The sequence below is a fragment of the Azolla caroliniana genome, unplaced genomic scaffold, assembly GCF_043228905.1.
Source record: "Azolla caroliniana isolate FFs.n. ecotype wild unplaced genomic scaffold, voAzoCaro1.0.p SCAF_4, whole genome shotgun sequence".
In the NCBI taxonomy this organism is placed as follows: Eukaryota; Viridiplantae; Streptophyta; class Polypodiopsida; order Salviniales; family Salviniaceae; genus Azolla; species Azolla caroliniana.
In genome coordinates, this window is record NW_028230439.1 from 6,088,310 (window position 1) to 6,101,719 (window position 13,410).

Consider the following 13,410-nt stretch of genomic DNA (forward strand, 5'->3'; position numbering starts at 1 on the left):
AGTTCGGTTAGGAGCTTGTATGTCCTAAGGGGTTTCACTTCTGCTCTGTCTCTTGTGCAAGACCCCGCTCGGCGCGACGAGCCCGAGTGTTACGGGCATGACCATATAATATCCTGTGGTGAGAATTTACCGTAGTATTCTATACACGTGGATAAGTGTGAGGGTTAAACGAGAGTGTAAAGAAGGGGAGGATTACTTTTAATCCTCAGGATTGAGACAACCCATTAGGCCAAGTGTGAACAACTATTAGAGATATGTACTAATGTAAGCAAAGGATAAGGATAAACGATAGATCTAGATAGAGAGGAAAGAGAGGAAAGAGAGAAAGAAGGGTGTCGATCCACCCGACCACCCCCGAGCGAAGGGATCGAGACAGACTCGAGCCTCGATCGGCATCCCATACCACCGTCGTGGCGTTGAGTCGTACCTAGTGTTGGCACGCTCGCTACAAGAGTTGACTCACCACAAGAACAAAGTCTCGACGTAGTCAAAAGATGATGAAATGAGGGTAGCTAGGCCTCTTATTTATAGTGATACCCAAGGCCCCCAGACAAGTTCACACTTGGCCTAATGGGTTGTCTCAATCCCGAGGATTAAAAGTAATCATCCCCTTCTTTACACTCTCGTTTAACCCTCACACTTATCCACGTGTATAGAATACTACGGTAAATTCTCACAACGGGATATTATATGGTCATGTCCGTAACACCGAGAGCTCCCCGATCGGCGGCTTGGCAGCAGATTATTGTTTTAACCTAACCTACCTTAGTCCGGCTCGAAGCCAGAGTTGTATTTTGCTCTTGTAATTATATATATATATAAGGTTGTGCATATCTATGTCTTTGTTGGTGTTGGGTATGTTTTCGTCTTTCCGTTTCTGTACATAAGTGGTGTGTGTTGAGTCGGTGTTGCGTGTACGCTCTCTCTCTCCCTCTCTCCTGTTCGGTAGCCTCCGATACGTGTTTGGAATCACTCGGTTTGTGTGATAGCCGGTGCAGACGGTTCCAGTGAGAGTCGATCTCCCAGCATCCATCTATTCTTGGTCCGTGACCCCGGTGGTCCTGCCCGATCCGACACGTGCACGCGGAATACTGCGACAACGTAAATGTTAAGAATAGGGTTGGTCGATCCGGTCGACGAACTTTTCCTAATAAGAAGGGAAAAACACCTAACATTCTTGAGGATGGGGTGAGAGGCTCGAACTCTCGACCTCAGAATATCTCGAAGCTATGAGACCTACACGATAGCCAACTGCGCCGCCACCCCATTGATGAGAATAATTTCTACTATAATTAAATGTTTTGATTTATTCCTGGTTTTGTTAAGTAGGATAGAAGTGTATGAAACTATTTTCAAAAGAAATTCTACTACCATGTGAATGGTTTGATTTGTTCATCACAACAATGCAACAAGACCTACGTGCAATATAAGCAAGACACAAAGTTGTTTCAGAAGAAGGTCGAAGGAATAAGCATCTCTTTCCAAGTCGCGAAAGCCAAGCTCGAACTCGACACCGCCACTGCCAAAATGAAATGGACACACTCTATGTCAAATACCACATGGGTGACTAACGAGTCAAGGTCTTAATTGCCAAACACCGTAAGCGGTTGAACCAGAAGGTCGAAGAGGCATTGGCTCGGGGATGGAACGAATGGTTGGCACAAGCGATCGAATTACAAATATTCCGAGCAGATGCCAAGAATCGAAAAAAGGAGGGCCGCGACTTCTTCAAGATGTATGAGAATGGCATTCAAGTGCTTTGAGAGGACCTCACCGAAGAGTTCCAAGCCCTTGCACAGACACACACCATGGTGATTAGGAACCTCCTTGAGGAATTCACCGACGATCAAGTCCTCCTCGCCATTGAAATGGACGACTTCGAGCGAAAGCGCCTCCAAGAGGAAGAGCAAGAGAAAGAACTAGAACAAGCGCAGGGAAGAGAGACGAAGCAAGAGCAGGAGAAAGAGCCGGAAAAAGAGAAGGAACCCAAGGAGGAGGATATTCGGCAAACAAAGGAGGCACCATAAAAGGAAGAGCAAGTCGTGCCTCCAGAACCAAATCACAGGGCCGATCTCTCGAGCGAAGTCATCGGCAAACCGGATGATTTGGTGCATGCGGAAGACATTTTGCCGATTTTTGGAGGAAGACTAGTGTATACTATAAATGTTTTTCGATATTTTCGATATTTTTTCGGACTTTCGATTTTTGCCAATTTTCAGGGTTTGACGTCTGTCCCACGGGCATGCCAGGTGTTACTCGGTGGGACAGAGGGGACCAATGTGAAAGGATCGCATATGACAAGTATGAAAAGGATGTGGGGACGAATGTGAAAGGACCAAAAGAAGCCGAATACAAACAGTTGAAGACAAAAGCCGAATATCAAGGAGGGAGCAATTGGAAAAGCATTGAGTCAAGGGAAGGCTATATAAACAAGGAAGTGGCAAACACAAAAGGGATTAGAATCATAGGAGAGACCAGAGAGATCATAGACTAGAGGAGAGATTAGAACTCCAAGAGCACTAAGCTTAGACTAGAAAACGGGTGAGTGAGGGTTGTACCGATTCTTTTGAGTATTTGTATCGATATTGTATCGCATTCTATTATAATCGAATATCTATATATTTGTGGGCAAGCATTGTTATGTCTCCATTGATCTATTTTATCTAATTATGTTCGGTCTGTGTAATTCATATTGTGAATTAGTGATAGCCGATCCTGTAGAGTGTAATTCCTCTTATTGGGAATGATCTGATTTGTCCCGGGGCACAAGTCTCTATGCACCACGATTCCTTGACCCGGTTACTCTAGAGGAGTAATCGAAGGTGTTCTCCAGGACAGAGTAACAAATATAATATTTATTAGAAATGATAAAAATAAATAAATAAAATTCATTGAAATATTAAAATAATAATAATAAATAATAATATTGATCTAAATATAATAATGCTTATAATGATAATAAGATCTCTCTCCCTCATGAGCCATCGATAAATACCTATTTACCCAAATCTAAACATATTTGCATTCACATAATCACATAATCACAAATGCGTAAATACTTGTAATATGTTATTCTTGGAAAACATCGATATTTTGAATCACTAGACTTAGAAGACTCGAAACAACCATCCTCTCTAGTTCAACTTCGCAACAAACATGGAGAGCATAGTCAATGTGATCAAGGGCAGAGCATTGTATCAAAGTGTGATTATAAGACTATTGAACTTGTTTAAAGCAAAGTGTGCACAATTGACTGCCATCTTCACTAAATAACTTTGATCATGGATTGTGGCAATCTTAAAAGATAGTTTCACATTATAAATTGCCACTTGTAGCAAAGGTTTTCATTTAGAGAATTTTGATTGGGGGTTTGCCTTTGGGATTAACCTTAAAGTGATGTGGACGTGTAAACAAGCTATTGTTTCTTTTGCACCGTTCAAGTGGAAGACAATACTTATCGCTTCATACAATGTTGGATTGCTTGTCAGATTTGGAGTTACTTTTCTCAAATTTGTCACAATGTTATTTGATACCAAGGTAGTGGGTGTTGTTTGCAAAGTTTACACAAGTTGACCCAAAATCAGAGAGGGACATCATTTTCCTATTTTTGGGAATTGAGGATTACATAATAATTGGGGATATGCGTAATGCTTTTGTATTTGATGGAAGGCATGGAGTCAGAAAGCATATCTACGAGATTTGAAGGCGGGAGTACTAATGTAGCCCATTTGCTTTACTGGACTAAGTAATAATTGTGGCATCGAAGGAGTGTTTGTTCTGCCTACTGGCAAATTCAAAATGATCCACTATCTATGTAGCTGTAAGCAATGTTGTGTTCACACACATTTCATGGTATAATTGTGTGGTTTTCACCGAGAGAGAGAGAGAGAGAGAGAGAGAGAGAGAGAGAGAGAGAGAGAGAGAGAGAGAGAGAGAGAGAGAGAGAGGTAGGCATTGAGTGAAAGCATATCTACGAAAGTTGAAGGGAGTACTAATGTGGCAATTTTCTTTATTGGAGCAAGTGGAGATTCTTTCCTCGGTGGAGTGTTCGTCTTGCCTATTGGCAATTCAACATGTTCCACTACCCATGTAATGTAGTTAGTGGGTGACCATACTTCATTGTCACACCCATTGTAAGTAGTGTTTTTTACACACATGTATTAATATAATTGTGTGTTTTCACCAAACACAGAGAGAGAGAGAGAGAGAGGAGGAGGCGGGGATCTAAATGTGTCCGAGATGGGCGGGCGGGCGAACGGGCGGGCGGGCAGAGACGTACCCAGAAAAGCTTTTGAAACCCGATTGAGCCGACAAAGAGATCATCATCTCTTGGGAGGTTCTTGGTTCGAATCTCATGTCTTTCCAAACTGAAACAAATTATGTAAATTGTAATACAAAGCAACCCAAAAAACCTCTCTCTTCTTCACCTCTGTTCCCCCTCCTCTCACTCTGTTGCAAAGACACAGACAGACAGACAGACAGACAGACAGAGAGAGAAGAATGGCGTCGTCAGATCATCCAACACTAACACTAACACCACCTCCACAACCATCATCACATCATCTTCACCAACGCAGCACTCCACAGCAGCCCGTCACGACGCAGGTCAATATCTCCTTCGAAGAAGTGGCTAATCTCTTCCCCTTCCCCATCGCTGAGGCAGCAGCTACCCTTGGTATGTCCATATTATGCGTATATATTCTATGTTTGCATATGTGTATATGCATGTATGTATGTCAATTTATGTGTGCATCTATGTGTTTTTAAGTCTATGGCTGTATACGTTTAATCTCTGTTTGTATGTGTTTGTGCGTATATACACATATGTATGTGTGTGTGTGTGTTAGTTTGTTCAATTCTCTCTCTATTAACTTGTTATTCTTTCATAAATATTTCCTTTTCATTCACTGTAGGTGTGAGCACAAATGAGTTGAAGCGTATATGCAGAGAAAACGGGCTAAATAGATGGCCTTACAGAAAGGTACATGTTTTCTGATACCTAGATCCCATAGCCGTTTTACAAGTATCTTCCCTGAAATATGAAAGAGAATATGTAGCCACAGCATTTGAAGAACTGAAGAGTACTACATAAATTCCGTCCCTTAAATGGTTTGTTGCAATATGTGGAAATTTTTAATTTTGTATACCATTTCGTATGAATGGACTTTTTTATGATTTGAATTAATTGATGGTTGTGGAAAGAAATTTTGGAAGAAATTTTGGAAATAAGTATTTGACATGGGATTGTACTGTGTACTTCCTGTGAAAGACTCCATGGTACGTGTTTGTTGTTGGTTCCCAAATGTCTAACAGGAGTTCTTTTATCATAGATTCTCCATTGGATACTACTCTTGCATTTCTTACGTTGGTGAATAGGTTCAGGTATTTGGAGATATCCTTCAAATTATGTGTGCATACTTCAGATGAATCATAAATCTGTTTCTCAGCAACGTAGGCATGTTTTTTTATATTTTCCCTAGATATTTGGCTTATGTATACTTTTTTCATCGTTAGAGTGATGTAGGTAATGACACTGGCAGTTATGAAGGGTATTGTTGGTGTAGTTTCAATTATGAAAGGAATTTGTCTTATGGCAATTCGATTTGTATCATTTGACATGACTATTTAGAGATTTCAGTATTGGACATCACAAGTCTGTAACTAGTTTGGTATGAATGCTGCTCTCCCAAATCTTTAAAGGTATTTGCGAATGGGGTTGGTTATTGTTTATGTTTGCTCATTTGGTGTGAAGATACTTGTTTGTTTTTAGTATTCTTATAAGCCCTCTTTTGCAAACAAAGATTGTAGCTGGAAAGACTGTAGAAGATGTAAAGAAAGAAGCTGCAAGAGAGATTGCTCTATCAGAAAGAATGGCACGAACTCAACAATCAAAAACAACTTCAAATGGATTGCGTGCTGACAGACCTGGATCATATAGCTTGTAAGTAAAGCTATTATGAAATTTTTATTTTCTTTCCACCTTTATTAATATCCTTAAATTGTATGCATATTAAAGTTCCTAGGTCACAACTTTAAGGGTATCTACTCATTGCATATAGAGAATTCTATCAAACCATTACATTAAAGAGTAATTCCGCTGTAATATGTTTACTCAATAGATGGCACCTCAATAGCTTTGGTGTAAGCTTTGATGGTTATCATCTGAGGCTGAAAGCCTACAAAGTGCTTATTTAGGAAGGAAATTTATAGGTCTTATGAAGTAGATGGCAATGAAATTTTTATTTTCTTTCCACCTTTTTTAATATCCTTAAATTGTATGCATATTAAAAGTTCCTAGATCACAACATTAAGGGTATGTAATCATTGCATACAGAGAATTCTATCAAACTATTGCATTAAAGAGTAATTCTACTGTAATATGTTTACTCGATGGATGGCACCTCAATTGAGTTGGTATAATCTTTGATGGTTATTGTTTGAGGCTGAAGGCCTACAAAAAGCTTATTTAGGAAGGAAATTTACATGTCTTATGAAATAGATGGCAAGGGAGACACTCACTTTCTAACATATTTCTATATAGACATGCACCACAACTATTGTGTAGACTTTTTGAACTCTGATGTCCATGGTGATGGGTTGTATTATTGTTAGATTTTGATTTGTGCAATGAAGTAGCTAAGAAATAAATTTTCATAAATGTAGAGGAACAATTGGCACCACAGAAAGGGATCCACAACAACCAATGGGTCGCCCAAATGGCTTCTATGCACATGCTTCTTCCTTGAAACCACTCCATCTCGATCAACGGCCACAATTGAATAGCCACTTCCACATGCGAGTAAACATTCCGACATACCTCGACGACTTTCGTCATGGATTTCCAAGCAAAGGTTTATCATCTCTATCAAATAAATGGTGGGGTAGTAGTCTACCAGAGGAGATAGTAACAGATAAGGTTCAAGAAGACATAAAGATGGACACTCCTAGTGATGATATAGCGAAAGAACCTGAAGCTGACCAAGAGAATAGAAGTTGTGGGACAGAAACTTGTAAGGAGATAAAAAGAGATGAGAATGCTGAACAAGATTTGACATTGGTGGGTAAGCTTATTAGAAGTAGAAAGAATAGTGCTGCCAGTGGAAAGAAAACTTTGGGCCTAGCAGTGACAAGAGGATATAGAGCTCATCGCATTACAGATAAAGATGAAGCTCTTCTTCGGGCCATTTTTACTGAAGCTTTTCCTACTATGTGGAGAGCATCCATGCCAAATTAGCTTTTGGAATAATGCTTGTTTTGTGGAGTATATTTCCATATTTTCATGCCTGAATGATTGAAGTGTGACAAAAAGGAAGAAAATGAGCACCAAGGCATATAAAAAGTCATGGTTGTAAATTCTCTTTATTTGTTCGATATCAGTTGTGATGCTCGTGATAATGTAGCGCACATTGTTATGATGATACTTATTGCATTATCCATCAATGAATCTGAAAGTCCTTGTTTTATCCAATCACGTATTTTCATTTAATTTCGTGGTATTGGTTTTGTAGGAACCCCCATAGGCTTGACAACGACTATTCATCTTGTATTAAGAGTTTCTCGTTTGATTGTGCTAATGAAAAGAAAACAAAATTAAGGTCTCTAGATCCTTAAGAACAATAATTAGTAAAGGTCAAAAGGCTTTTTAGACCATTGATATCTTGTCTAATACTTCACCATGGAAGGTGATGGTTAGACCATGGTTGTTGAGAATGACAACTTTATCATTTGTGACGTTTTCTTCTTGTGGTCCCATGATCTAGTAGTGCATTTAGTGTAAGACTTTAAGGAAAAAGACCATTGTTATGAGTAATCATGTTTTCTTCTAGTGGTCCCATGATCTAGTAGTGCCTTTAGCGTAAGTTTTATTAAAAAAACCATTGTTATGAGCATAGTATGAACCGTATGTGCATTTGTATTATGAGTATGGTAAACACCCTTGAAGTATGGTATTTGGTAAAACTTTCTTTAAGGTGAAAATGTGAAAAAGAATTAAAATTGTCAAAGAAAAAAAACATATGTTTTCATAACATACGCATTCACTTGCAATCATATGAAAATGAATCTTTGAGCAAAAGAATGCGAATATTATGTTCTATAGTTATGAGTTATCACGTTTTCTTCTTGGGTCCCATGATTTAGTAGTGTCTTTAGTGTAAGAGTTTTGTTAAAAAAAACAATCATTATGAGTTGGTGTTTCGCTGTAAAGAGTATTTGTCATCCACATCAAAATGAACAGCCTCATACCAAGACAAGAAACCTATACCCACAAGAAAGTATATTTGTACAACAATTTTATCATCTATGGAATGCATGGATAGATATTGACAAGAAAGGGAAATCTTTAAACAAGCTTGTCATCATGTTGTCTTAGTAGAAAAATGTGTGTGTGGAGAAAAAGTAGATTTTTAAAATAGAAGATAAATGTGCATGAATGTGCATGAGAAAGATAAAGATAGATAAGTGTAGAAGTTATCATGGAAATGATCTGCCAATAGGGAAGTATACAGAAGTAATCATGGATAGGATGTATGAGAAGTTAAAGGGTAGTGACGATGTTCGAAATCGAAGAGTGATAGATTAGAAACTCCAAAATGTGTAAAGCCGGGGTCGAAGTAGATTTGCGATGTTGTCAGATGAGCCAGAGGGAGAGAGAGTCTAAAAAAAAAATGAAATTGACCAAATCGAGATGTATCTATACACAACCATCCTGGAAGTTTACAAGTTAGTGTCCCATAATATGCAAAATCTACATTTCTTCAAAGAATTAGCATGAGGAGCGACAAAACTTTTACCAATTTGAGACATCAATTCTGGAAGTGATTCCCAAAAGAACGAGTTACTGCAATCAACAATCACCCAAACTAGAAATTGTCATTTTAATAAAAATCTTGAATAGTCCACCACCGAAACCCATTCCATCACATGCACTAAATCTTCTATAAAAAAGGATTGGTACCTTTGCCATCAAAGCAATACGATATTCTAACGATCGGAAAACCACATCATAGAAACCTCTTGGACCCACACATATATACATACACATCCTCAACACAATCATAAAAACCTCTTGGACCCACACATACATACATACATACACATCCTCAACACAATCACAGAAACCTCTTGGAGACCCACACATACATATATGTACATACACATCCTCAACACAATTAAGCATCATTAATAATAATTGTGTGTTCATTGTGGATTCGAGCCCATGACCTCTTCCATCATAAAAAGAAAGGCCTTTTTTTTTTTTTTGCTTGAGGCCCAAGAAGAAGGGCAGACCAATTAAATGACACATTTGGAAGAAGGACCGTTAAACCTAGAGAGAAAGAAAAATGGGGAGAAAGAAAGAAGGAAAGAATGGACATGGACATGGAGTCTCCACTTGGGCTTCCTCCTCCTCCGCCCATCAATGAATGAATGAATGAATGAATGAATGAATGAATCAGTCAAACTGACACCGCCCCAAATCCATCATCTCCATCTCCATCTCTGCAGATCCACATCCATCGATCCAAACCACTTTCCTTTATATTCCAACCCAAAAAAAAAGAAGAAAGAAAAAAAGAAAAGAAAAAAACAGTCACAACATTCTCTCTGTCTGTGTTAATATATCCACCGCCCACAGCGCAGAGAAATCAGCAATGGCGTTCGATTTCCTGGCCTTCCTCCTGCTTGGACAGCTCCTCCGCTACTGCCTCCTCGTCCTCGTTGCTGCTCTCTCAGGAGATTCTCAGCACGAGTATTGCCTCTCCACGCCCATCATGATGATCGTCTTCAACAGCAGATGGTGAAAGCGTCATCCCCCCCCCCCCCCCCCTCTTCTCTCTCTATTCTCACACTGAAAAAACAAAAACAAAAATCCATTAAATCGATGGATCTTTGGGATCAAAGCATACTTTTTCATTTATGTATATGCATCATACTATTACAAATTTTTGATCTCGGATTGATCATTCTGAAGCCACCCCTATCATCTTTCGTGGCACTTGCGGTATTCAGTTTGATCTAAGATATTTTGCTCAGATCTATGGATTCACGCATTGTAGAAGGTCTTCTGTTGTACAGGTCTCAGAAATCAGCCATGTATATGTATATGTGTATGTATATGTCATGAAGAATTGATATCTCAGAGAATTCAAAGTTTTCTACCGTCCGTCTCGTTTCATCATTTTAATTTCTTCACATTTCTTTTTCTTTATTGGATTCTGATGATGTAGAACATACACATATTTATGTGGTTTTGGGTGTGATGTTCAAAGTATCATGTCTGATCATTTTTACAAATATAAAGGAATCATCTTTTGGAACCATAATTCCAGGATGCTTCAGAGATAATCAAATGACTGTCTTGAGTTCAGTGACTTGATCCTCTGACAGTTGTCATTGCAAATGTAGCCGGTAATGGATTCCCGTAGATTTCTCAAAGTGAATCATAATCTTCCTTCAATCAAGAGAAACATTAGCCTCATCTCTTTTGAAGCATTACAATTCCTATTCTTCTATAGCAGGACTTCATTTACTGGAGGAAAAGCTTGTAACTCTGTCGTTTATAAGATGTGGGATGGTGAATCAACACATGGGCTTGCCTTGCCCTTAAATAGTAGAAGTATATTACATACATCTTCATAAAATCTCATGTCAATGGGATGTGGGTATGCTTCCTATTGACATGAGCTCTTCTCTGGGTAAGCTTGTAGTATATAGTGCTATCTCCATGGTCTTGATATGATATACACTTCACTAAAAAAAACAGCTGGGCCAAGTGTAATAAAAATGTCTCAAAACCTTGCATGCCACATAGGCATATATGCAGAGTTAAATAATAAGAATCCATACTTATTATTCTTGCAATGCCATTTCACCCAGTGCCTTTACTGTCCATCCATGCTCTAATCTCCTGACGATATTTGACAAGAGTTCACTCCTGAGGAGAATTTAGGAACTGGAATGTCTTTTGATGTATAATGTTGAATTCACATACCCTGCTTCATTGAGAAGTTCCCAGTGTGTCGTCGAATAATATGGGTGATCTGTAAAGATCCCCAGAAAAGAGAATGTGGAATCCATTATCCCCTTATTTCCTTGATTTGGTGAACAGATTAGTGCTAGTGTTGTATGTATAGTTTCCAAAAGAACACCGATATTCAACCTAAAAGAACGTGGGTAGAGAAGAACACACATTCCCCATGTATTTCTCTTAACACTCTTCTGAGCATGCTTAACCTTAGTAGCTATGGAGTCATCATCATGCTGCCTAACCAGAATGTTGCAGGTGTTTAAGCAATGACATCAAGAATCGGCCACTGGTTGAGGAATGGGCATTTGACAAGTGATTTTTAGAGCACTGGTTTTTGTTTCGTAGTGCCTCATTTTCTAGGTCTCTGGTTCAAATCCTATTTCTTGTCTTTGTTTATTCTTACTGTTATTCTAGTTTACTTTTGGGGCTTACAAAGAAATAACTCTAGACGACGTTTGGGTGTAATTACTTAATATTACTTGATATCGAAAAACGTTTTCAACTCTCAAAACCCCCAAAAAAGAGAGAAAAATGGAGAAAGACAAAAGAATGATCTGAGCTTGGGACCTCGGAAACAATGAGGAATTAGATGGCTAACTATTCGTCCTGGTAAAGGTATGGATGCAAACAAATAATTTCATGCATTTCCGGTGAACTCTGCACATCAAAGTCTACATATTGCTTACAGGTATCGATAATCTTCTGGGTGTGTCATGCCCCACCTATTCACCATAAATCCTTTAGATTTTAATACTCTGATGTATGGCAACGATGATGTTGTGGGCTTATTGTACTCCATGTGTTTATTCACCATGGATCCTTCGGATTTAGTTATTAAAAGACCCCATCAATGTAATATTTTTCCATGTATTTCAAGCATTGCTATAGAAACCCGGAGTATTAAAGAAGCATATCTGCTCAGCACCATGGATCCATGGCATATGGCTCATATTGAATAGATCAATAACTAAAAACATAGTGCCATCAATCCATGACTGGTGTCTCCATGACAGGTCACTCAGATTGACCAGATCAATAAATATATATACATAGCGGCATTGATCCACGGTAGACCACTCACATCGAAGAGATCAATAATATACATACTGAGCACCATTGATCCATGGTAGACCATTTGCATCAAATAGAACAATGATGATGGCAGGGTAGTGCTACTCGCATCGAATAATGACTGGTCTGTCAATCTTGGAAATCTGCATCAATGTTCAGCCAATCAAGATCTTCCGCTGCACTTCGGGGATTTAACAGGGCATCAAAGCTCTTCTGCTACACTTGGGGGATTTAACAGCTGATGCCACTGGGGCGATTTGACAACCAGTCATTATATCACATATTGAATGACTGGTCTGTCAATCTTGGAAATCTGCATCTATGTTCAGGGAATCGAGCTCTTCTGCTGCACTCGGGGGGTTTAACAGCCGATGCCGCTCAAGGAAGTAACAACCCAATCTGATCAGCTTTGCAGATCTCTCCAACACACCGAGGTCTCCTTCCTCGATGGTCCTTATGATATCAGCCACGATATCTTTTGTCTCTTCCAGCTTCTGGAACTTCGCCATGCTCTGATCGTACTTTGCATTCCTGAAGCTCCTTTCAAGAACCTTGAATCCTGTCATTTGCCACCTTATGTCCCCCACAAGGTCTTTATCATAACTTTCTCTTTCAGCTTCTTCCAGCATACCCCTTTCTGCAGCTTTCAATGCAGCAAAGAGCTCCTTCTTCACTCTCTTCCCTTCCTGCATCTGTTGGTTGACAAACTCCAGAAGCTCGGCATAGGTGACCTGAAGGGATAAGGAAGAGAGATGCTCCGTGCAATCCTCCTCTGCCTTCAACCACTCTGGAAATCCAAGCATCTTCAGGTACGAGGCCCTTTTCTCTCCAGAGAGCTCTTGCAATGTCTCGGAGATATGGCGGATCATGTGGCTACTTAGCCTATTATGACAAAACTCCAAGATCTCATAGGCTGCAACCTTCCTGAGAGAATGGATGATCTTGTTAACATGGAAGTCACAGTTATTCTCATTCCAGAACTCAGTAATCTTCATCATCTCTTCTGAGGAATCACCTCTGCTAGCAAGTACGGTGTTTGAGGACTGATCGTGAGGCCATATTGCGTTATGATAGTTCTTCTGCCACGTATCGTTTCTAGTTTGAGAAATACTTCGAATCCGGTCAAGCTTCATTATTTCTAGCGATTTATCCCTTTCTCTCGCTGCTTGCTCTAAGCTCAAGATCTTGTCTCTCAAGGACAGTTGGCCTTCTTCCAGGGATTGTATACTGGCCTGAGTAGATTCATGTCTCTGCCTCAGCAATTCCAACTGTTTCTTCGGAGACTGATGACCTTGTGACAAGGATTTAATGTC

The 13,410-nt window shown here is 39.4% G+C and overlaps 1 protein-coding gene across 1 annotated transcript; it reads left to right on the forward strand.

The window, feature by feature from the left end:
• Window positions 1-4,456: 4,456 nt before the first annotated feature.
• Window positions 4,457-7,468, forward strand: LOC147864963 (uncharacterized). The gene is made up of 4 exons (XM_087317638.1): window positions 4,457-4,675; window positions 4,914-4,981; window positions 5,802-5,941; window positions 6,664-7,468. The coding sequence occupies exons 1-4, from the start codon at window positions 4,501-4,503 to the stop codon at window positions 7,232-7,234; spliced, it is 954 nt and encodes a 317-aa protein (XP_087173764.1). The 5' UTR covers window positions 4,457-4,500; the 3' UTR covers window positions 7,235-7,468.
• The last annotated feature ends 5,942 nt before the right edge of the window (window positions 7,469-13,410 follow it).